This window comes from Physcomitrium patens, chromosome 21 (assembly GCF_059467195.1).
Source record: "Physcomitrium patens ecotype Gransden chromosome 21, ASM5946719v1, whole genome shotgun sequence".
Taxonomy (NCBI): Eukaryota; Viridiplantae; Streptophyta; class Bryopsida; order Funariales; family Funariaceae; genus Physcomitrium; species Physcomitrium patens.
Genome location: NC_143430.1, coordinates 163,741 through 190,064, shown reverse-complemented (window position 1 = coordinate 190,064; position 26,324 = coordinate 163,741). Strand labels below are relative to the sequence as shown.

Genomic DNA, 26,324 nt, shown 5'->3' with positions numbered 1-26,324 from the left:
TATATATATAGCTCTGAAATCATCGGTTCTGAGACAACAGCGTTTCTTTTTGTGCTGTATGCATGAGGGCGTGCGATGGCGGTATGATGGTTGTTGATGCTCTGGTCTTGCATGATTCTGATTGTTACGTATGTGGTGTTAGCCGCTGCATTGATTGTGTTAGTTGTCCTTGCTTTTGTGAACTTGAAGTTGTGTTAATGTTTACTCACTTTGTTTTTGTTAAGTGGAAGGCATGTGGATGAGGCACTGAAGGTTGAGTCTTTTTGTGGATGTGGAAGTGTGATGTTAATGTACCATGTTATCTTGAATATCAGACTTAACGGTACATTCGTGGAGGCGAATGTTTGGGAAGCGAATCACTTCTTTGAGTTCATTTGGTTATATTGTGCCTGTTTTGTGCTATTTGAGAGAGGTGGTTAATTTAGAAATGTGGCTAGTTGTTTTTTGGGGTTGGAATAGGTTGAGTGCAAAGGCCATGAGGTTTTTTTCATTTATTTATTTATTATGTTATTTGTGGCAAATTGTGGGGTGTAAATTGAAGTTCGAACAGGATAAAACTTTCAGCAGAGTGTGCAAACATTGGGTACTCTTGTTCAGTGTTGTAGTATTGATAAATGTGGCTTTTGGATTGTGTGGTTTGGTTGGACATCTTATAGTTCTTTGTAGGGTGCTAGTCGATTTGTTAAGTGCAATGGTAAATTGTGGTGTGAAGAAGTTAATGACATAGGCACTAGCCACTTATCGATCGGACTTTGTAGTAGATTATGCATCATTGCGTAATCCACATCACCTGGCTATAGCATTTTATGCAGTTGATTTATTTGGATCCTCAATGATGGTCTGATTAGCTATTGTGCGATAGTAATCAAAAGACTTGTATACCATCATAATGCATTCTGAATAGTTTTAAGTATGTTATGTGATGCGTTTGGTGCTGTAAGAAAGGCTGAGCGGATTTAGGAAGTTAGGGTGAGCGGATGCTAGGACCTCAAAGTATAACACGTATAAGTTTGGGTCACATGTGCTCAAATTTTGGTAGTTTTGTAGCAAATACCAAGGAACTGAATTGACATCGAAGCTGCAATTTGCAAACCAAAAGGTGAGAGGATCAATATTGCTTTAGAATTGGCAATAGTGTGCAGCTTGTTACAAGATTGATCTTTAGAATATAAGTTTTTCCCACCATATTAACAATCTTGTATTTATATGAGTTTGTTTATTTGTTTGCTGTTGGTGTTGTTGATGTTTTGAATACACGATTTTTATAATTTGAGGAAATGAAACATGACTAAAATGGATGGTTATGTTTGAGGTTTGTAGTTAGAGTTTTAGACACAAACATGATGGAGCAAAAAATCTCCTTGTGTTTCATTTAAATATGTAAAGTGTTTTGTTTTATTTTATTTTATTGTTATTTTGTTCATATAAGTGTGTTAAAGTTGGGTGCCTTTTGGTTTTGTTGTGGTAGTAGTACTCCATTAGTTTATCATGTTTTTATTATTCTTAGTAGCAAATTTTGGTTGATTCATGTTTGGTTATACTTGGTTGCATTGTAAAAAAGTGCAACAGGTCCTTTTTTTCTTTTTCTTTTTTTCTTTTTTTGTTGTGCTATTTTAGTCTTGTTATTTATTTATTTATTTGTTTTTTTTTTTTTTTTGTTTTTTTTTTTTTAAAGTTTGGTGCTTTGTAGACAATGAAAAAATTTGTTGGTTTTGGTTTGCACTTACATGTTTGGTGTGCATGACTTTAAATTTTTCTCTATTTTTTGTAATTTTTTGTTGGTGTGTAGTGTTTTGCAAAGGTCTACAATTTTGTTTTATTTCTAGAAAAAAATGTTTATTGGTCTTTAAGAGAAGTAGTTGTGGATGTTTTTAAGGTCCAATTCTTTTTATTTTTAGCTTTTTCTTTTCTTAAGAGATATAAATTTATTTTCTTTGATTTTATTCTGATATTGTTTGTATTTTTGATAATAGAATTATTTGAATACTTAGATTTTTTTAAAATGATTTGAACTTTTAGTTTTAATCATTGAAAAGAAAATACCAATAACTTGTTTGTAATGGTATGGAGAGATTTAGTAAATACTAATGGATTTAAAAGATTTATGGTAGTACAATTTATGAAAAACAATGCAACATTGGATGAATGTACATAGATAGATAATAGACTAATTTTAAAATAAAAAAAGAAAAAATCACAATATCAACAAATAAGAACAAAATCTTTATTGTAATAGTATAAACTTATTTATTTTTACAAAATATCATTTACTTTTAGTGGTTTAATTCTAATTAAATTTAATTATATTTTTGTACTGTTGATATTGATAAGGTATATTGGTTTATTTTACATATATATATAAATATATATATATATATATATATATATATATATGACTTATAGAAGTAAATACTATCCATTGATTCTTCTAAACTAGGTTTTAATTTTTTTAAATGATGTTTGCCAATTTGTTAATTATAAAAATAAAATTTTATGTTATTGGACAAAAAGCTAAAATATGAATATAAACAATGGATATTGTAATTGTTTTTGATTTCTTTCTATTGTTGCTTACATATTATACCTAATAGAGTTGGCCAAACAGTCGACCAAGGTTTATTTCTTACAAATTCTATATATTTGTCTTTACAAAATATCTATAGAAATCTAAGAAATTAGCCACAATATGTTGAGATTTATTTAAGTTGATTTATTTAAGTATACCTCACAACCGCATTAATATATATATATATATATATGCAAGTGCTAAATTGTTTTTGTTATGATAAAAAAGTCTCAATTCATACCAACTTGAAGGTAGACTTGCAAGAATTTAAACAAATAACCACACACAGTTTTGTACAGAAATGCATAATATTACATCAATGCATGTTTAACACCCATACATACATGTTCAAACACCATTCAAAGATTAAGCCATAAGAAGATGAGCCTTGTAAGATTTCTAATCTACTAATATTTTTTGATATTTCTAAATAAAGACATCAACTAGGGCTCTAAATCTCATCATTTTGCTAAACTAACAATAGGCTTGTAGCCTCACTATGTGTCTTTTATTCCATTATTTACAAACTTTTAAAAATATTTGGTGCTTCAAAACTAAAACTCAAGAAATTTTAATACCTAGAAATTTGAAACATCTAAGTTTAAAAAAGAAATTTATGTGTTACAAAATTTTTGGAGCTATACTATCTTAGATTTTGTATTAATAACAAAAAAAATTATTAAACTTAAAATAAAGACAACCAATCTATAACTATTTGAGTAAAACAAAATTAGTTGTCTTCAAGTTAAGACAACGTTGATGGTTCTTTTATTTTTTGAGATCCTATTTATTTACTTATTTTTAAGCTTTCAGTTTGTATTATTATTTTTTATTTATTCAATTAAGTAATAATTTAAAGAAATTTTGTTTCTAAGTTTAAAGAATATCGTCCAAGTAATTGTGATAGTTTAACTAAGTATTTTTATTATATTTTATCTTTAAAATATGTATACATGTTTATATGATTATATATTTATTTTAATTAAAATTCATATTCTGATTATTTGAGTATTAACTAAAAATCATATAAATGGCCACAAGTATACAAACATCATCAAATAGGGATTATGTAGCTGGTCTTGCAAGATATTGTTAAAATTTTAAAATGGGCAAAATTTAAAAAATTGAAGCTTATTTTTTTTTAATTTTATTATTTTTGAGATTTATATACTTATATATAGATATTTTTTTTTTCATATATATATTTTTTGTATTATTGATTATTATGCATAAAATAAAAAATAATGAACTCAAACTTGTTGCATCTTGTTTTATTTATTTCTTCTTGTAGTTTTGGGTGTTTTGTTCAAGGATAGTTTTGCCAAATAATAATTAAGTTTGAACACTAAGGAGGTTCATAGAATAAAATTTTAATACTATTAAGTATTCTATTATATACTTGAAAGTTTAAAAAAATTATGAATACAAGAATCTAAATACGGCTTTAGTCTCAAATCACATTAATAGCCTTCTTATAGCTAAATCAAACCAAATTTGTGATAAATATATATAAATAGGTTGATTTATAAAGTTGGTTTGTTTTTGTTTGAATCTATGTTTCTTATCTAATTGTGAAGTACTAAAGTAGTAGAAGATCTATAAAAAAAAATCATATCTATGTAAAGATAAAGTTTTTAACTACAAAAACTTCTATATTGTTTATTTCTTTTTCTTTTGTTTATTTTATGTAATTTTTTTTCTCAAAAAAAAAACCATTCATCTTTATTTTAATCTTGTAGCACATCAATTATAACATACTAATAAGTAATAGAAAATAGCATCAAAGTGTAAAATATTCTAATACATCTCCAATAGTATGTAATTTATATAAAGATTAAAACACAAGTAAAATTGATACTCTTAAGACTAGAAGTTATCAAAAGATTGATATGCATTTTATTTTTAAAATTTAGATTATTCTTGAATGTTTTTGATTATATACATAAAAATAGTACATTATGTGGTGACTTCAAAATAAAGATTTAATTCCTATTTTGAAAGATAAATAAAATCTCAGTATTAGGACTAAAATTGTAACTTCTAAGTTTTTACTTGCAAGTATGGAATTTATTTATATATATATGAATATGTGTGTGTGTTGGTTATTAAATTAAAAATTTCTAACATTATAAAATATCTTCAATACAAATAAATTGTATACTATTGATTTTACTTTATTTATTTATTAATGTAAAATTATATTTTATGGTAGAATAAAATATTTGTTCTTCTATATATAGTGCTATTTGGTGTCAAATTTGGACACACTTCTTTGTTGAAATCTTTTATTTTTACTTAATTTACTACCATCTTTGAGCTACAAAAAGCTACAAAATAAATCATGTTAAGCATAGTTTAGATTGTATTTGTATTTTAAAAAAATTCTACAAGTTTTATTTTTAGGCAAAACTTGTTGCTATCAAAATTTCAGTACTTGTTCTAATGTTTATGTATTTTTGTTTCTAGAAGTAACATCTACAATAGAATTCTCAATAAATATGATTTTGATAGAAAAAACTTGTCAAAATTTAAAACTAAAGTGCTTTGATAGTTGATATGGTCTTTTTTTAGTATATTTTTAAATATATCTTTAGACTTTTAGTTAATAAGTCTAAAAACAATCTATGATATCTTAGTATAGATATTTTATAAATCTATTTGATTATAATATTTATTTTTGGTATTTTAAAATAAATTCATAATTTTCTAAATATATTAAAAATACAAAAGAAATTATAAATACTTTTTGACTCAATTGGTTGCTAAAGGATCTATTTTAATTTATTTTTGAAATTAAATCAATACTAAAAAATACCAAAAATAAATAAGTATTGAATTTTGAGTAAATTTCTATTGATTAAACTATGAGTGTTACTTATAAGTTTCCAAAGTACATTTGACATTTTGATGGCAAGGTGCTTAAATTTTTATTTATAAATGAGCCATCACAAACAATCTCCAATTGAATATACTGGGATAGAAGTAAGAAAGATTGAGGTTTTCTAATGCATTCTAAAGTGCATTAAAAAACTTCGGTGTTTTGTTTATTTTAATTATCTTTTGTTTATTTTGATTGGTTTTTATTTATTTATTTATTTATTTATTATTATTTAGATAGTTTTTTTAGTACTCAAAATTATAAAACTACAAGACAATAGATACTTTGGATTGACATTCTAACAAAAAAAAATATATATATATATATATATATATGTGTGATTAATGCTTGTTTCTCACTGTCCGCAATGCATCATTTGTGTTGAAAATGTGTTCTTTCTTGCTTTCCACAGTTTTAATTGAAAGTCTGCCAGAGAGCAACAAATCATATATAGGAGCTCTGAAGGATTTGGACTTGGTCCATAACGGAGATCACCAATAAAAGTCAAAAAAATGTTTCACAAAATTGACTACAAAGTTGAACACAGTAATAAACATTCCAGTCTACCATCCTGTACGGAAGGTTGCAGGTAGGAGTCAGGATTCTTCCTTTCCGCCTGTTCCAAGCTTTTTGCTATAAGCAGTCCATCACATTAATTTCTAGAAAGCTCTACGTACCCCTTTCCTCGAAAGTGTCCACTATGGGCGACGCCAATGCAGCCCACGTCAACGAAAAAAATGACAGTTTCCCAATAAAAAAGTCTCCGAACCTCTACGCCACAAGTTATGAATCTATGTTTTCTACGTGAGAGTACAAGTGGAAGCTTACAAGAGGTAACCGACAGCAAGGGTTTTGCATCGAGCAAGATGTTACTGGATAAAAAGGCAGAGGACTTGCTCGTTGGGTGAACGCGTAATATCCTGAATATAATGGACTGAGGTGGTATTTGTGACGACTTTCCAACCACCACGAAGTCCGGACGCACATCCTGACTGGGTTCAAAGGTTCCCTGGGCGGTTGAAGGGTTTAGGGCTTAGAAGCCTAAAAGTGTGATCGACCTAAATAATCTCAAACTGTGTAAGACAAAGAAGACTAGCAAAGTTTTCATCAAGTCTAAGTAGAGCTGCCTAGAAAAGCAGAAATCAGATTCCGATGACGATTCCTCACATACAGCGAATGCAGAGAAAAGAGCCACACACACCGGCATGGTCGTTGAAGCGATGGAGGACAACAAATGAATCTTTATATGCATTAACCGAAGGGCATCGGTAGGAAAGAATTACAAAATTTCTGGTGACCAGGCAATTAATCAGCATGTTCAATCTTTGTAGCCAACCTTGAAGAATGTTGGTGATGTAGTTGAATAGCGTGAACGTAACCTCTAGCAGTTGTGTAACCAACGTCGTATTTCTCGCATAACCGAGCAACAATTGGTTGCAATTGCGGAAGATGACAGTGGTTCACTGTGGGAAACAAGTGGTGAATGACTTGATAATTCAAACCTCCACTGAAGAGGTGGCAGAACTTGCTTCCCACTCCAAAGTCCTGGGCGGTGATGACCTGATGCTTGTACCAATCGGCGTCAGCTGCGTGCGTCGTGTGGGGTAGAAGATGGTTGATCTGCGTGTTCATCATGAACAAAACCGAGAAAAATAGATACGGGATGAGAGAGAATGCAAAGGCCTTCCCCCAAGTCTCCACCACGAAGAAAGGCCAGGCGTGAATAATTCCAATTGTCAAAACTCTCCCAAGAATGTGCCTGAGCCTCCTCGACCCGCTAATGGCCATCATAGGCACAACCTCATTGTAAAGATTGGTCTGCAGCATCCAAAGGTCCTGCATGGTTGTCAAGCCAAACTCAACCGACACACTCCACCAGAAGAGCATAAACCACCAAGTGCTCTGATTCTTGTGAATGGGCAACCACTTCACGTCTCTGTGTTCACGCTTCATCCAATAGTGGTGTAGCACATCTGGATCCCGATCGGAAACATTCGGATAGCTGTGGTGACCTATATTGTGCTGATGATACCAAGAAAAGGGAGAGGAAAAGTAAGGGAAAGCGTAAGGGATCAAGGCATTCCATCTCCAGTTGTCGGAGAAGGCGAAGTGAGTCGCGTCATGGAAAATATTCACTCCAAGAAGCCAAGCGGTAAGCGGGAACAGAAGCAAGAATCTCCAATCACCTCTAAAGAACCCGTGGAATGTACTTAAGAAGAGGACAGCCAAGATCGCGATCTCAACCCACCGCGAAGGAGAGGCCTTGGTCGCTTCTCGGAGGGAGATATTCCGTCTCTTAGACTCCCCTTCGAAATACTCTTTAACCTGAAATTTCAGGGCCTCGCCAAAGGCACTCGGCCATTCGAAAGAGTGTTCGGGTACGCCATGAAGCTGCTCCAGAGTCTGTAGGTGTTTGCTGTCCGAAGCATCGATTTCATACTTCATTAAAATGGCATCTAAAATTTTCCGGTTGGTGAATGGATGGTGACTCTCAAACATAACGGTGGCGTCTCGGCCTCGCGCCAGACCAAGCGCCACTGGTCCTCCCGGATGACGTTTCTCGAATTTTGTTAAGTCATACCACTTGCCATGGATTTTAGTGAGAAGTCTTGTAGGTTTCGACGCTGTAAAGTCGCTCAATGGTGGAAGCACAATATTGGGCCTGCCAACGATTCCTGGCTTGATGTGATTCCGCACAGCTTCAGATGTCGCCATGCTCTCGCACTCCGCATCCAAGGAAGGGGGGCAGGAGCTTCAGAACCACCCAGCTCGGTTGAAAGTCGGGTTTCACTGCAATTCCGTCTCCTTGCCGCCCCTACAAAGATCTACAAGATCTTCATCAACAATAAGACTGAAAAGTCAGGAACCGAAGAAAATTCTGCGCGCTACAACATAGGTAAGCTCCTCTGTATGGCATCACCGAGCAAGAAGATCAGAGTACCCCGTGCCAAGCAACAACTCCGCGTAAAAGGGACCTCTCTCTCTCTCACTCTATCTCCCTCTTTCCCTCGAATGAAGAATAAGAGTGCCACCACAGAACGATTGCTATTGAAATGCTAGTTCAAATGGCAGGAGCAGACGCTTATTCCGCTTCCAGGGCAATGTTCTCAACAAGCTCAGATCCACATCTACCGATACCAAAGGATCCTGACACCGCGACTGGCTATCTATAGACACGAGATGGTTCCCAAACAAAGTGAAAACACTCGGATCCTTCCAAGAACGTCCATGCGCTGAGATGATGAATCTCCTCCGTTGCATATCATTCTTCAGCATGTGCTTTCACACAGAAAACGCTATCAAAACTTTTAACTCCTTACAAAAACCCGTCCATCTACATCTTTCCCCTCTGTCCCACCACACCATGGCACCCCATCGCCTTAACCGTGAGGCGCACGGAAATATTACTGCAGTCAACAAGAATATCCACTGAAGGAATGTAAATACGAAGCATGCAAAAAGGAAAACTAAAGAAAAACAAAAAACAACGCACATTTAAAATGCATGCACTCCCGAAATATCAAGCAATGCAATCCCATAGTCAGGATATCACATCCATCACAGCGACCCTCGCCCACAAGATGTGCTTACAGAGCAGAAAAAACAAAACTGAAAATCATCCAAATGGATCTTTAGCTTGATAAGCACAAGAGAGTGTAGTCCGTGAATTCGGTTTCTACTTCCGCTCAGGAAGGGGTAGGGAGGCATGGAAGAATGAATTCCCATGGGCAACTTGACGTGTAACGTGGACAATAGTTAGGTTCAAGATATTTTGGAGAGCTAAGAAGTGAGGGAGGGAGGGAGGGAGGTGGCATTTGATTCTGGGTGGCGCCGCTGGGTTTCAGGCTCAGCGTCGGCGACTTCCCCTGGTCGACGAGGCAACACATCCCCCACCCCCCCCCCCCCCCTGCCCTGCCCTGATCTTCCCTTCCTCCCTCCCCTGGTCGCCGCGCCTGCGCGGTGGCGTCGGTGTCCTTGCCTCCACCCATCCGTATATCCCATCTATACCATTCATGCATACATTCCATGTATTCATCTATGTCACTCATCCATCCATTGTCCTCTCCTCTCTTCTCTTCTCTGTTCATCTCCAGAGTGCTATATATCATCCGTCGCCCTGCCCGATCTCGTGACCTCGGCTTCATCTTGTTGTGGGGGGTGGGTGATTTCGTGTTCGACTCCTACACCCAAATGATGTCCTTTCTCTTCTTTATCATTTTACTTATTATTCCTTTACGAATTTTCTTACCTTCCTTTCTCCATATCAATAATATCAATGCATATGGATAGAATACACTGAATTTGGAATGCACAAAAAAATTCTAGCTTTTATATAGGATCAAGAAAGTTGATAATTTTTGAATTTTTACTAAAAACTATCATCAAAATACAGAACATGATGAACATAAGCTGTTTTATTCAATCTGTATACATGAGAAATATTAAATAATTTTATAAAAATATCTTGTAAATAATACAATTTATAAGAAAATCAACACCATCAGAAGTAGATTAAAGACATGTAATAACCATGAATTGTTTGCTGTATGAACCTCGTTTATGCTATGTATTTGTTTATTTTATGGGTAGAAGTCTTGTTTTAGATTTTAAAATGATTCAAAAATATGATACATGAGTATATGTTTATATATATATATATATATATACAAATGTTTTGATAACTGTATGGTAAATTCAATGGAATAATGTCAGATTTTGATTGGTGTTCCTTTAAAATTGATATGGCACTTTATAACTTCATTTTTAAATTATTATTATTATTACCAAAATATGTCTCAAACTATACAAAATCAGTTAGAAACAAGTTTTGAAATAAGGTTTTTGTTCTGATATTTCAATACCCTTACACATGTTTATTTCAGACCTTTTCAAAGAAATATGTGAATGTGATTGCTACTATTTACACATGTGTATCTAAAGATTACTTGTTCCATGCCTGTGGCCACACATTCCACTCAACAAACTGCATAGTTCTAATGGTCTTATCATAACGTAAAAGAATACAAATATAAGTTTGTAGATTTCATTTTACACATGTTAGTTGATTTCATTTTATTTTTTGCTTTTTTGTTCAAAATATCATCATACACGTAAAGTAGTGTTTGTGTGTATATATATATATATATATATATATATTAGATCCAAGCTTTTATTTACAATTTTTTAGTTATCTTTATTTTTTATTTTTTTCAATGGATTTAGTCTGAATGAAAGAAACCAAGCAATGAGAAAAATGATCAATCAATTGGCTTGGTTGAACCTCAAATAAGATTCCCAGGCCATGTGCATTCTAATCATTGAGTCAAAAGCTAAACTTAAAATTCAGCTTCTTTGTCTATCAAGCTTCCATTTTTTATATTTTAATGTTTCTTGGTTAATTTCATTCCTTTTTGAAAAATAATGTTAATAATGAACTGTAATTATTGGTGTTGTTTAAAGTCTTCATTCCACCCCAAAAATGATTTGATGGACAGGTGGTTGAAACACATGAAATGTTCAACACCAATGTAAAATTACAGCTTTCCGAGGGAAAATTAATGCACAGTAAGAATAAAAACTGAAAATTAGAGTAAGAAATTAGAACTTGTGTGGCTGTCTTTGGTGAGATGATAGACATACAGGAATGTTTGAGAAAGGCTTTTAAAAATTGGTCATTAATGAAAAATAATCATCCCATTCCCTCTCAAGGAATGGATTTGTTTTATTAGGGTGGTAAGAATTATAGTGGCAGTAGAAATGATATTAACAACTGATTTTGCATGAATAACTTGGTCATCACCTTTCTTTTCAAGCACAGCCCTTTTTGTACAAGCCACTGTCAGCTTTCACACCTGTTTTGAAAATTTGAACATGAAGCAAAACTCAGCTGTAAGGAGAGGTTGAGGCCAGAAAGGGACTTGAATGTGAGATACCAAAGTTGGAATTCTAGCAAGCAACTGACATGTGGAGTGCATCACAAAGGAGAGAGAGAGAGAGAGAGAGAGCATGGTTTGTTATCCTTTATCTAATTATGCAACTTGTCACCATCTCAACTAAACCATGCAACACATTGATGTGTGACAAGATGGGTTTATAAGATTTGAAGGTGAAGGTAGCCCTTACAATAAGAAACCATATTATGCATTTATTATACATTTCAAGTGTGAAGTCCTGTACTTTCAATGCTGTAAACTTCATGTGTTGTGTATATATGTATGTATGTATGTACAAAAATAAAAAAATATAACTTCCTTGTAATCCTTTTTCTTTTCCATATTCAATAGAATGTTTTTTCCCCTGGTTTCTTAAATATTAAATCATTGCACACAAACAACTATCCATACTTCTAGTAAATATCTATCAACACTAACTGTTTTCAAATTCGTTGTTAATATGTATGTGTAAATGTTTGGAAATCAGTTTTATACATACATACATATATATACATATATATATAGCGAGAGAGAGAGAGAGAGAGAATACTTTATATATATGGTTTTTTTCAGATTTACATATTTGTTCACAAGGTTTTCTGACCCACCTCTATTTTACTTTCCTATTTTAGGGTTGAATGAAAATAAATGTGTTTTTCATATAAAATAGATGCAAATAACATGGTTTTATAATCTGAATTTGGTTAAAGAAACTGTTTTGAAAGAATTGTGGGCTTTGCTAGCCATTTGAAGGACTTCTGATTAGCTTGTGTCAGTGAAAGCTCATACATATGAAAGTACAACTATTTTTTTTTTTTCTTTACTTTATCTTTGATTCTCTTTTGATATCTTTTTATGAGATATGTCAAACATCCTCTATACAGATGTTTTCCAAAAGCACATGTGAGAATTTGCACTCACTAATGCAGGTTTTTCAATTAAATGTGAGTCATGAAGTCTTAAAGCAATTCATTTCCTGGGTTATCAAGAGAGTCAGAGTTTGTATAAATTCACAGAGGTAATACTATTCCCCGCAAGAATTGCCACAATAATACCACATTTGTCTTATGAACATGATTCAAACTTTGACCTTTAATTTCTTTGAAGATTTATGAGTATTTGAAAAGGAATTTAGCAAATATAATTTTTTCTATCTAGATGATAAATGTCTATAAACATCATAATCTAAAAATTGGAAAAAAAATTGATGCAAAGTTTTACAAAGATAATAAACTTATTCTGGTAACTCTTAGTACTAACCTTGTGTAAATTTGCTTACATGTGCCCTAAAAATAGTATCTGCTTTGATAATTGATGATTATTTGTGTGGTATGTATGTATTTATAGGGATATCCTTTTCAAGTTGACATTGAACCCTCAAAAGTTAAAGTTTTTGGTATGTAAATTTATCATCCATTTGTTTCTAAGCAAATTTGAACACTGTATCCACATGGTTTGATGTAAGATTACATATTACTAAAATCAAAATATGAATCAAAGCTCCAAACTCAAAGTGGTTCTATATGTAAGTAAAATGGTTGGAGTTGTTGAAAATAAATGAAAAATGTTATCTTAATGCTTTATGTTACATTCTATATGTGCACAAGTACATGCAAGTGAACTTTGAATTAATTGATTTAAAAGGATACTGTAAAAAAGTGTGCATTGGGAAAAATCATTATAACATAAAGAAAATATCTAACATGCATGATTGTAAAGAGCAAATCATAGTTTAAAACAATTATAAGATAATAAAAGTTTTATTTAAAAAATACAGACAAGTAAATGTCTTGGCTTTTTAATACAACCAACCAATGACCATCCAATGGCTATGATTATTTTCTACTATAAAAAACATATAATTTATTGAATGACAAAGAAGTCTTACATAATTCTATGCGAAACTTGCTAAGGAATTTTTTCTCGTTCTGTTTTCACTTTACAAACAAACATTATGTAAAAGGTGTGTCCACATGTTTTCATTTTGAATCCATAATTTCAGCAACCAAAGTACTTTGATAAGGATATATGGAGCAGGATTGATTGATTGATTGGTTTGAAATATGAATCCATAATCATAATGAAGAAGAGGACTGAAAACAACACACATCCTGTATTTGTTGAGCTTTGAACCCTTGTTGACTTTACAACCTCAATATTTAATTGGGTTCTCCAAATGCAACATTTTCAAATCATCTGGACTTCAAAATAATGGTGATATCTTGGAATTAATTTTAAATCCATGAGCTCATTCATAGTAGCTATCAACACATATGTATATGTCTAGATAAATATATATATATATATATATATATGAAAGGAAACCCATGCTGTTGGGCACGAAAATTGTGTCCTAGATGTTAAATGAATAATTAAGTAAGATTTATTTTGTTTTTTAATACCCCCGATCCCCCCTTCTCGTTCCCATAGTTCTCCTGTCTCCTGACTCCAGTTCCCCGTTTCCATCTCCGTTCCGAATGTTCCCAGAGTTCCCTTCTTCAGAAGCCTTCTTTGTCTGTGGTGAGTGGTCCCAATGTCTCCTTAGAGATATATATATATATATATATATATATCTACATAAAAACTTGGGTAGATATGACTGTTTAAAGCAGGTATCCTTTATATTGTAGGGGACACCTACAGGCTCAAATATGCTGATATTGCGACCATTGGTCTTTTTTCTCATGTTCCAACTTGGGAGGCGGAGATCAGTTGATGTGTCAGGTACGACGTCTACTATATATATATATATATATGTATGGGACAACGAAACATCTCTACATCGAAAGACGTTAAGGGGAAGAAGCATACAAACGGACGGAGAAGGTAGCCAAAGTAGGTGGGCATCCCACTGCCCATGCATGCTTCTTCTGCGCAAGTCCACCCCTGCAGTCAGTCAGTCAGTGTTGTGGCTCACATTCTTACATTCATACAAACGAATCTCGTCCTCTGTCCAAGCCGCAATCGCATTTGGATGGATGATACTAACGGAACTCCACTCCATTTCACAGTGACTTCAGAATCTTCACTTTACAGTAACACTTAAAGTAACAAGATATCAATATGCTTCAATTTAATTTCCTATATCCGAAGTAAGACAACAACTAGCTTGTTTGAAATGGGCGCCTATTGCCCGTGATCGTGGGTTCCAGGCTGGAATATGCACTAAACCCAGGAGAAAACAAATATGAGCACCGGAAATAATAACTAACTACCTTACTCATGTCTCACTTCTTACTCTCTTTTGGCAATCGAGTAAAGAAAGGATGTATGTGAAGGGGGTAATCCAATGTGATAGTTTAATGTACACCTCATAGCTTATGATATCCAGAGTGGATTAAATTGGTTTCATCAAAGACGGTAAGAATTTACTTCCTTTCAAGTGCAACATCAGATCCAAACGTTAATATTTTGTTTGTGTACATATATTTAAATAAGTTTTTTCACCCCCCCCCCCACCTTTCTGTATATTGCAGTACATGCGTTGGATTATACTACTCAAGCTACGTAAGAGGGTTGAGATGTTTTAATGTGATTTTTCAAGAAATAAAGGATGAATTTGAATGCTGAATGGTTTTTAAATTTAAACAATAATATATACAAAATACATCAAAATATGAACTGTAATATATATATATATATTTGGTGTGAGTGCCATGTTTCAATAACATTCACAGAAAAGTCACAAATGGAAGGTGTTTTTCTTTTGATTATATATATATATATATATATATATATATATATTTCACACATATATTTGGGAACTTGTTTAGAAAACATTATTTGATAAAAGAATTGTGAATATCAGATACAATAAAGAATCAAAATTCCATCAAAGTAACCAAGGATTAAACAAAGCAATTTCACCTAAATCTAAAAAAATACCTATACATAAAAAGTAAAAATAAAAATTTATAACTGAAATAAAAATACCCATACCAGTAAATGTTGTTTACAATTTTAAGAAAGCACAACAGCAAAGGAAAACGTGAGTACATAAAAAAAAAAAAAATCAAAGTGTTTCACTAGTTAAATATTCCTCAACTATCATATCTTACCATATCAATTTGGCAAACAGTTGGATGTTCAACAAAATACTTGTTAGCAAGGTAGTACCAGAGCACTTCATATTTTAAAATGTTACTTGAAATAGTTCATAGAAAGATCCATGGGAAAGTTGCAAAAACTATATTATGTCAGGTCAAAGAGATTTTTTTGTTGAGGACAGAGGCACAAAAAATCACTGCTTTTTTATAAGCATATATTTGAAAAGATAGATTGATTATATATATATATATATATATATGTATATTGAAAACTAGCCTCTTTGCTATTCTTATGTTTTTTTGAAATTACGTTTTTATTATAGAAATAAAAAATAAGTATAATTCATTTACAATACCACAAGTGGAATGAAAAATCAATGTATATATATATATATATATATATATATATATATATATTTTATTGTTTTTAAATATACATGAATTAGATTGTTCAAAGAAATATTGTTCAAATTATAAGTAATTTATATGAATTACATATAATTGATTCAAATGTATTAAAAATTTCAATATATATATATATATATATATATATATATATATATATTTTTCAATAAATAGTTTAAAAAGTATACATGTGAATGTGAATATTAAATTTATGTACACATATGTGTATATGTATAAATAGAGAGGAAAATCACAAATTAATTTACAATAGAGCTTATTATTAAAAATATATTTTACACAAAATAATGCCATAAAGATGATTATAAATAACCACAAAATATTTATGTATTTTTGAATGTTATGTACTGTTTCTGTTATTTTAATTAAAAAAATTCCTCATAACTATTTTCTAAATATTTTATATATTAAACTACAATTGAATTCTTATTTAGAAACTTTTATTTTAAGTTTCTGAAATATTTTATCCAAAGTAAGCATTATACTAGATTGTTTTTACTCCTTATATTAATAAGGCATTAATAAATATATATTCTGTTTAGCATATTTATTTTTGAATAATGTAGTTTTAAAATTAATGATCTAAGAGATATAATTTATATATATAAAAATATATTTAAGGTATTTATTAGTTTGCAATAAATTGAGTTGAATGCATGTATGAGTTAAACATCAAAATTTGATTGCATGTAAGTCATGTCTTCAGCAGTAAAAAACTAATTTATAATATAAATAAATGAATAAACAAATATATATATATATATATATATATATATGTATACTTTAATGAATATACATATGATTCCATGCACATGAAATGATAGTGGAATTGTATTCTTTGTATATTTAAGTGATACAAGTTTCTTTTTTCATAGAAAAAAAAATCATTATCATATTTTGGTGTATTTTTATCAAATAACTTGATTTTAATTTATTTATGTATTTAAATAATTAAAAAAGATAATTATATATTTTTAGATAAAATAAATGTAAATAATTAAACCTTAAAATCTATAATTTGAAATTACACAACTTACAATTTTTTGTAATTTAATTGAATTTGTAACTAGAAAAGAAGTATTTTTGATAATATCTTGTATGTTAGATATATGTTTTGCAAGTTGGACACATGTCAATAGTTTTGTAGAACATTGCTCTATAATTTCTAATTAGATAGTATATATAGAGGTAAGTATAATACCTTCTTTACTCTTGTTAACTACTTTTTTGTTTTAAGTCTTCTTTTAAGAATCTTTAATTTTCATGTTTTTAATAATTTGACAAGAATACTCATTTAATAATTTGATTTTGTTTAAGAGGTGAGTAGATTATTTTACTCCTTTTGTTGTTCTTTAAAGATTGTAGATTATTTGAAACATGACTAAATTGTCTTAAAGATTTAAAAGCTCCTCTAGTCTATAGCAACATATATCTCATCACAAAGTAAGAAAAAATGGACCAAAACAAAATTGAATAGACCTAACCATAATAGAACATGGAAGACAAAACAAAACAAAAGAAAATTGAATAGAATAGAGCAAAAAATACAAACCAAACTTTATTGAGAGAAACAAACCAAAGCCTTACTTGATCAAATGCCCCAAATGGCCTCAATTAATTCTATTTATAATTTTTCCAATCATCTTAGAACTTTTAGAATATTTTTAATAGTGGATTTCACCAAGATAATTATTCTTCTAGGAGATTTTAGAGATGGGCCCTACTTAGATGATTGCCTTTAATTCTTTTAGGATGTTCCATGGTAGGCCCTATATGAGCCACCAACTTGGCCCCAATTCTAAAAACTTCTAGAAACTTCCCAAAAACGGCTCCAATTACATATCTCTACCCATCAATGATACAATTATCTTATCCATGCTCCGTTATAATTAATCTCTCTCCACTAATGCAAAACATCCTTGTTTCACTCATAATGGTACCTCCAAATTGTTTCTTGATAATAGATGAGATTTTGTACAAGTTCCTACCTTGCATCATAAATGAGATAGCCTTTTTAGAGGACCTTGTATTAAAGTTGCAGACATCCATTGCTACGACAAATATAGCGATGTTCCAAAATTCTATTTATTTCATATTCTTATTGGTCATCAATTACAATTAGTAGTGGTGATTGATGTCAATTTAGGAAGCTCTTTAATTCAATATAAAACTCTTTGTGCTGTAAAAGATAGAAGATCAGATGGATCCAAATATATCACATAAGCTTGAAGCAATATGCAACATTAGAAATCATAAAAAAATTGTAAAAAAGTTTAAGCCATCAAGGTGGTAGCTTATGGACTTGAATTGATGTAGCAAATATAAAGTTGGTATTGAAAAGTAATACTTGGTCACTCTTTCAAAATGTCTCTTATTTTCGGTAATTATTTACATATTACTTTTTTATCAATTCTATGCAATAAAGAGGCCATATTGTATTTTTAACAAAGTAATTATAAGCCATTATATAAACTCTTCTATTATTAGATTGTTAGTATCTGTGGGATGATAGAGAGTATTGACATAATTGAATGGTGATGGGTGTTGAAGAAGAATCGTGAATGATTAATACTTACTTGAATACTATCATTGTAATCAAACTCTAAGAGTGCCAAATATTCATCCCAATCATTATCATGAACTACCACGAATATTTGCTAAATATCAATCTAATCTACCTTAGGAAATTTTTATCCCAATCTTATCCTTAACTTAATTCTAGTATCAATCATATTAATTATTTATCTCTTTTAACTTGATTTTACCAATTTATGGTCTTTTTAACTTAATAAAAGAATCTCTACAGCATAGAAGGTAAAATCACTAACCAATCTCTAATCTATTAGCTATTAAGATAAGAAAATAAACTAAAAAGCTTTTAAAAGCCTTAAATTGAACCTTAGAAGATATCTTGAGAGATATTTGGATTTTGATACAAGAAGGTATCAAAAGTTGGCAATTTGGAATTGGATAGGATTTCTATGATATTTGAAGATCTATTAGTTAGATCAAAGTGAAATTTGGCATGGTGTCAAAAGACTTGAAGATCAAGCTACACACCAATTTTGAATTGAAGTGAACAATTAAAGGAGGAGAAATCATTACTGGAACATTTGTATCAACTTTCAAGTTGCCGACCAAGTAACATCAATGTGGTTTTTGGGTATTTTCTCACAATCTGTAAATTGAATTGAGGTGAATTCTTTTTAAGTATATAGAAGGCTTATAGAGGCATTTTTATGTAAAATTTTGTTCAAAGTAAAAAGTTAGATTAAGAGCTATAGCTTACTATAGCTTATAAATTAGGATTGAGGTTTGCAAAGAAAAATAAAAATTGGCTAATTATGAAAGTAATGAGACAATTGGAGTTTATTTATGATTGAGATTATTAAAAAGAATATTTTTGAATACTTTATATTGGATTTAAGCACTTTTGAATTAAAATTCAATTTTCATACTTCTTATAAGAGTGAAATATATTAGGATTCTTGGATACTTGTAAAATAAAATCATATCTTTTTCAATGAGATGCTTGGTACATTTTCAAACAAGATGAGATGTAATACGACACTGCAAATTTTAATCTAAAATAATGACACGAAGTAACTATGGTGGCAAAAGAATTTGTCAAAAAAGACCCATGGAAGTATTAAGGTATCAATATTAGATTACAACATAGCTAAGTGAAGTTGCTTCAAGAGTCGGTCTACAAAGATAGCAATCGAGGTATAATTATGAAGCGTTTGTGAGAAACAGATAATGAGGTCCATGGTCACTTGTTCCCAACATGTTGTAAGTAATAGAATTCATTGTAATAATCCAAAGATATCACGTCACATGCTATATTATGTTGATGTGACTCGCAAGAATTTACAAAAGCTCAAATATTATAGTCCAAACCTATCCAAAATCACAACTTTGAGATTTATTCTATAGTCTTTTCACGCCATAGATGCGATGATATTAGAATGTTGTGTTCTTCTTAAAGTATAAACTTCCGGAGTATACTATCATCAGGTACATAAATCTTCTTCTTGAAATAAAATAAGCCATTACTAAGACTATAATCTTAATATTGTATATTGCCCACGTTCAATTGATTGCTAACTATCTTGAAATAAACATCTCAATGCATAGTTTCCTTCTATTCTACTTCTTTGGTTAGGTTTGAAATGATACTGCTAACGGTTATAACTTCTATCTTATTTCCACATTTGGCCATTAAATCTAATCTCTACAAAAAGTTATCTAGCATAATATGTTGTCACCTATGCTTGTACTTAAGCTAAATGTCAAAAAACTGCAACTATTTTTTTTAACAATATTGTTGTAATTTCATATTTTTTAGATACGAATCCTATAACAAGGGTCAATAGTCAATCCAAACAATTACTAGCTTATCCAATAGATAGTGTTGCCATACCTTTGTGGCATGTACAATTGCTAATTACTCTCAATCACATAGAGAGTAATTGTGCTTTGCCCTTTTGAGCTTATGTGAGACATCAAATTGATTTACTAGTTGTTTTAGCATAAAATGATGCATTTAGAGTGCTTAGAAGCACAATATAGAGTGAATAGTATAGAAATCTTTAGATAAATAGAAAATTGGAGTGTTAGTTGTAGAATTGGAATCTTAATAAGTCTTCGAGGTAATTATCTTAATTGGTTTAGTATTTGTTTTTACTTATTATTGAGTATTGAAGAATATTTACTAAGATCAATATTTATATTACCTTCTATCCATACATATTATTTATAAGAAAAAATATAAATTTTAGTTAGTAGTTAGAAGAAGCATGAGAAAGAATCTCATGTCTTTTTAGTTAGTTATATAGAAAGTAGGATTCATAATAGATTTAAATTGATTTTATTAGTATAAAAATAATAAAGGTAGGAAATTATATCTTTTAGCTGATATTATTATTATAGAATAATTATAAGATTTTTTAGAATTTATTTAGAATTTATTTAGAATTTATTTATATTTTTTTATAGAATTTTTAGAAGAATTTCCATGACTTTGGTAAAAATAAGTTTTACCACTTTGGGAGCCATTATGAAGAAATGGAGCAAATTATGAAGGCCATACTAGGTTTTTGTACTAAATCAATGTTTTCAAAGACCATGGTGAAGTCAAAAAGGAAAATTATAGATTTTACTAATAGAAAATAAGAGGACGAGCATCTAGTGTAGTCCTTGTAAGAAGGGAGGTGCACAAGTCCCTTATGGTTTGTAGCACCTTGAAGGTAGTTAGGAAGAAAAGACTAAGGCCTCATGGCTTCTCTTAAGAATCCATATACACTACTTGTGAGCCTTGGTGAAGCTCGAATTCTTTTTCTTTTAAGCAAGTTATCATTGAGGTAAAACTTATTTACTTAATTTTTTATTTATTTACTTATTATTTTTAAATCTTCATAATTTATTCATAATAACTCGGATTTACTTGTTTCTTATACCATTGAAAAGATATATATATATATATATATATATATATATATATATATATATATTTTCTAAAAATTTAAAATTTACTTTTATTTTTTGTTTTTTACTAGGTGAAAACTTAGTGAACAAACTATGATTAGTTTTGTAGTGTGCAATTGCTTGATTGCACTTGTTTTGTGTTTTACTTCTTTTGTCCTTGTTCTTGCTACTTCTACTTTATACCACTAATAACAAGCAAGTTTTAATTGAGGCCATCTTATAATTTAGCTCGATGAGTGAATTTAATACTCACAGCTTGCGTGATTCATATGCCATAGATTGAAGGCCCTTATTAGAGTCTTATTGAAGGACTATTCCAATAGCAAAGTTGGAAGCATCAATGTCAAGTGTGCAAGCAAGGTTGGAATTATACAGTTGCAATATTGGAGCAATGAGGAGTACCTCATTCAACTTATCAAAGGCACTTTGTTATTCCAGTTTCCATTCAAATAAGGCACCTTACTCTATTAAATTTGTCAATGATGCATCAATCTATGCAAATTTTCAAATAAAATGGTAATAATATCCAACAAGAGCTAAAAATGAGCCAACTTCATAAGCATCTTTGAGGATTGACCAATCTTCTATTACTTTTATCTTATTCTATTCCATGCACAAGGCTTAAAAGATACTACATACTCTAAAAGATGACCTTTAACTTCAAAAGTTCATACTTTGATTGCTTACAATTAAAGCAATTATCTCATAGCCAGTATAGAACTTTTTGTAGGTATTGCTTATTCTATTTAAGAGTTTTATTATAGAATAAGATATCTTTAATGAAAGTAACTACATTCTTGTCCAAAAGGTCCCAAAAGAGTTTGTTCATGTGACCATGAAGGAGACTAGAGTATTGATGAGGACAAAATATATAACAAGCCATTTAAAATATCCATAGTATATATAGAATGTTGTCTTTTTTATATTATTCCTTGTGATGGGTGTTTGCTTATAGCCATTGCAAAGGTTTAATTTGCTAAAGATGGCTGTATTTAAAAGTTGGTCAAGAAGATCATCCACACATAGAAGTAGATATAGATTCTTGATAGTTTGCTTATTGAAGCCTTAATAATTGATGCAAAGCCAAAGTCCACCATCTTTTTTGGATGCAAAGAGTACAAGTACTTTCTATAGTGACATGCTTTCTTGAATAAGATCTTTTTTCAAGAATTCCTCAAGTGATTTTTTTAGCTCTTTAAGTTTATTTTGTGCTAAGCAATAAATTAGAAATTTTTTTGATTTGGCTCTAAGTAATTATTTATTTGAAAGAAGGTACCTCAATCAAGTCGCATGCCATTAGGTAAGTCGATTGGAAAAATATTCCAATATTGATGTATGAGTTGCTTTACTTAATTTGTTCATTTGATTGGCTTTCCTACAATTGAGGCAAGATTTGGAACCACCATATATATTAGTTTCTTATATTGTATTTAATTCATTATAAAGATCATCACTACAAGTAAGTTTTTAATTACAAATTATTTTGTTACCTTATTGAATGCAAAAGATAAAAAAAATCACCTTGTATCGATTGTCTTTAATAGAGATTATCCTTACTAGCTAATCAACTTACTTATTTATCTCCTTTAACTATGGTATATCAAGGCTAACATCATGTTTGAGCTTTATTAATTTGAACTTCTCTCTCAAGCTATAGGTGTCATTCAACTTCAAAATTATTTATTTACATATCTCATTTAATACGTTCTATCAATCATCATCTAAATATATACTTTCTCCTTTGATTATCTTTATTTTAATTCCAAGTCAGCCAACAATCTTAGTTAAGATGTAATTTTTCATAGAACTACAATCTATAAGCATTTGAAATGGTTGTTTTCTTAGTAAATGATAGAAAGATAATAAAAGGTTTGGTCTTAATGTTGTTTTTTAGAGAAGGAGCCTCTATTTACTTTATAGAGGTATAAATACCTCAAATCAAAGTAAATGAGATAAATAATTGATTTAGACATGTTTAGAAGGGAATTACCAATAGGTGCAAGCAAAACTTACTTCAAATTACCTAATATTGATACTCAAAAAGGACTAGTTCTCAACTTGGATTGAAATCAGATCCCAAGAAATACAACTACATACCTATGGTGATTATAGGATTCTTTAATAGATTAAAGAGCAAGATTTGAAAGTAGACTAGTAAAGAAATTTTTGAGCATTGGTTTTATATCAATCAAATTAATATTCAATTTTTGGGAGATTTTTAAAATTAGTGATATTCTTGATTAGGTTAGATTTTAAAAAATAAATTTATATTTATAAAATTGAAGATTTCTTGAGTTCTATGATATATGTGGGAGTGAATTTTAGGCAGTATGTTGGTGTTTTAGTTGTTATTGCTTGTGAAGATTTTAAGATTATTCAAACAATTAGATCAAAGTGTGTGAAGGTTTTTATGGATTTAAGTCTCAAAAATTGGAATATGAAGGTCGATGAATATTTTAAAGATCTTTGGTAATTTATTTATTGGATTGAAGTGAATTTTGTTTGTATAGGGACTAGATTTGATTTGCCATAGTTAAAGTATAGTTTGAAGGAAATTCAATGATTCAAAAAGGAGATATAGGCACCAAAAGTTCAACATTCAGATTGGAATAAGAGGTTGGCTAACACTTGAGTGGAATTTAGGGTTGATCTTCTATTTGGTAAGTTTGATCTTTAAATTTTGTGTGCTTGTTGCTAACTTAGTTGTTGAAAGATGTGTAAAATCTTAAGTAAGATCAATGATATAATTGATAGAAATTGAAGTTTTAAATTGTCCTAGAATTATATTAATTTGATTAAGATTTTGTTTAGAATTTAGGAATTGGTTAAGATTTAGAGTTTATTTAGGATTTAATTAAGGTTTGACTTAGGATTTAAATAAAGACTATTAGGATTTTAACTAGGATTAAAATAAGATTTGGTTAGAATTTATTTATAATATATTTTAGATTTTATTTTAATACTTCTTTTGAATTTCTTTAGGATTTTTTTATGCTTCTTTTGTAATTTCTTTGAGATTTTTTTGAATTAATTAAAGCTTGATTAGCATTGTTAAGATTTAATTGAAGTTATTTAATATTTTATTAGAATTAAAATCTTTTTGTTGCAATACTCCTTCTACCTTCTACAGCTAAGTACTTGGTGCATTGTAAAACAAGGCTTTAAGTAATATGACATTCTTTTCGTGCTATAATTTTTTATCATCTTAGTGAGCCTCAAGATTGTAAATCTACCTTGATTTGTCGATACTTGAATTTTGGTGCTTCAAACAATCTTTAATTTGATGACATGGCTCCCTACAATAATAATATAATTTCTTTTATGCCAATATTTGTCATTTCTATGGTATCAATAGTCTTTACAAGGTGTCAATCTCTATTAGTGTTGGTTGTAGTGCCATAGTATTAGATAGTGGCATAGGTAAAAATTGATTTCTAAGTTTAGTCTCAAATTCCTTCCAATCACAAAATTTATCTTAAGCTCTATTATTTTGAGTTCAATATTACTACCAAATGGCTGCTCCACTTCTAAAATAGTTAGTTGCATACATAATTCCTTAAGTGGTACTTACTCCAAATAATTGGAGGTATTGTTGCATGTTGTAGAGCTATTGGCATACATCTTCTTGCCTTGAAGTTCAAGAATATGTTTTGGACTTCCTTAATTTTAGCCTAATAGATGTGAACTTCCTTGCTCTAGAAGCTTCTATTTGTTCTTATAGAATAGCTATTTAGTCTAGATGGTATTATACTTGAGCCTCCATTTGAGATGATTCCGCCATATCTTCGATGTTATAATTTCCTTATTAATCTTTGTTATAATAATACCTTCTATCCTTCCAATTGACTTCTTAAAAATAGCTTGTGATAGCTTTAAAATAGTAACTAGTATGACTATAATAATTGACCTCTAACTAGACAGTGGCATTTAATACACTACCAAAGAACAGACTAATACTTGCTTTGATATGAATGAAATATGACTGAATTTTCTTAAAGATTAAAAAATCCTTCTAGTTTATAGCAACATAAATCTTATCATAAAATAGGACAAAATGGATCAAAATAAAACTGAATAAAAGTAAAAAAAAATAGAATATAAAAGACAAGATAGAGCAAAAGAAAATAGAATAGTACAAAATAGAAAATGAAAACCAAACTTTATTAAGAGAAAGGTATTAAAGTCATACCTGACCAAATGCCCCAAATGGCCTCGGTCAATCTTATTTATTCATTGTTCAACCATCCTAGAATTTTTTAGAATGTCCCTAATGGTGGATCTCACTAAGATAACCACCTTTCTAAAAGCTTCTAAAGATGGGCCCTATGTAGATAATTGCCTTTAGTTCTTCTAGGATGTTTTATAGTAGGCCTTACATGGACCACCAATTTAGCCCTAATTCTAAAAATTTCTAAAAATTTTTCAAAAATAGCTCTAATTACCTATCTTTATACATCAATGATATAATTATCTTATCTATGCCTCGTTATACCATCTTTTTAATTTTTAATTTTTTAATTTTTTTGATATTGATTATTTCTTCAAAGATGGTAGACTATCTTTTTGTGGATATTTTTATTTGATATTAAAAGTTACAAATTATTTTCTTTTAACATAATTTATCAAATTTTTAAAATAATCTACTATAGAGATTGAAAGAAAAATTATGGATGCTACATATTATGGAAATAAGAATTGATTTACAACTATTGTATATCTTTATAAGCTTATTAATATTTTTAGGGTATAAATTTAATATAATAATAATATTAACTATGAAAGTATTATTTCTATGCTTATAGAAAAAATCAACAATGAGGTCCAATATCTATGCCAAAAAGCTATGTAGTTGAGAGAAGTAAGTAGATCAATCTTATAATTGAATCTAAAAATTTTTACTTATACAAGTATAAAAAGACAAGGATTAATATGCATGAGAAGTTTCATGGGGTAAGATCAAAATTTCAAGTATTTTTATAATAAATCAAGCT

The 26,324-nt window shown here is 30.1% G+C and overlaps 1 protein-coding gene across 1 annotated transcript; it reads right to left on the bottom strand.

The window, feature by feature from the left end:
* Positions 1–6,749: 6,749 nt before the first annotated feature.
* LOC112274553 (uncharacterized) lies at positions 6,750–8,159 on the bottom strand. The gene has a single exon (XM_024504210.1). It carries the CDS (start codon positions 8,157–8,159, stop codon positions 6,750–6,752), a length of 1,410 nt encoding a protein of 469 aa, XP_024359978.1.
* Between the last annotated feature and the right edge of the window lie 18,165 nt (positions 8,160–26,324).

What these genes read in the sequence shown, in the direction of transcription:
- LOC112274553 (XM_024504210.1), bottom strand. Translation starts at nt 8,159, where the DNA reads ATGGCGACATCTGAAGCTGTGCGGAATCACATCAAGCCAGGAATCGTT.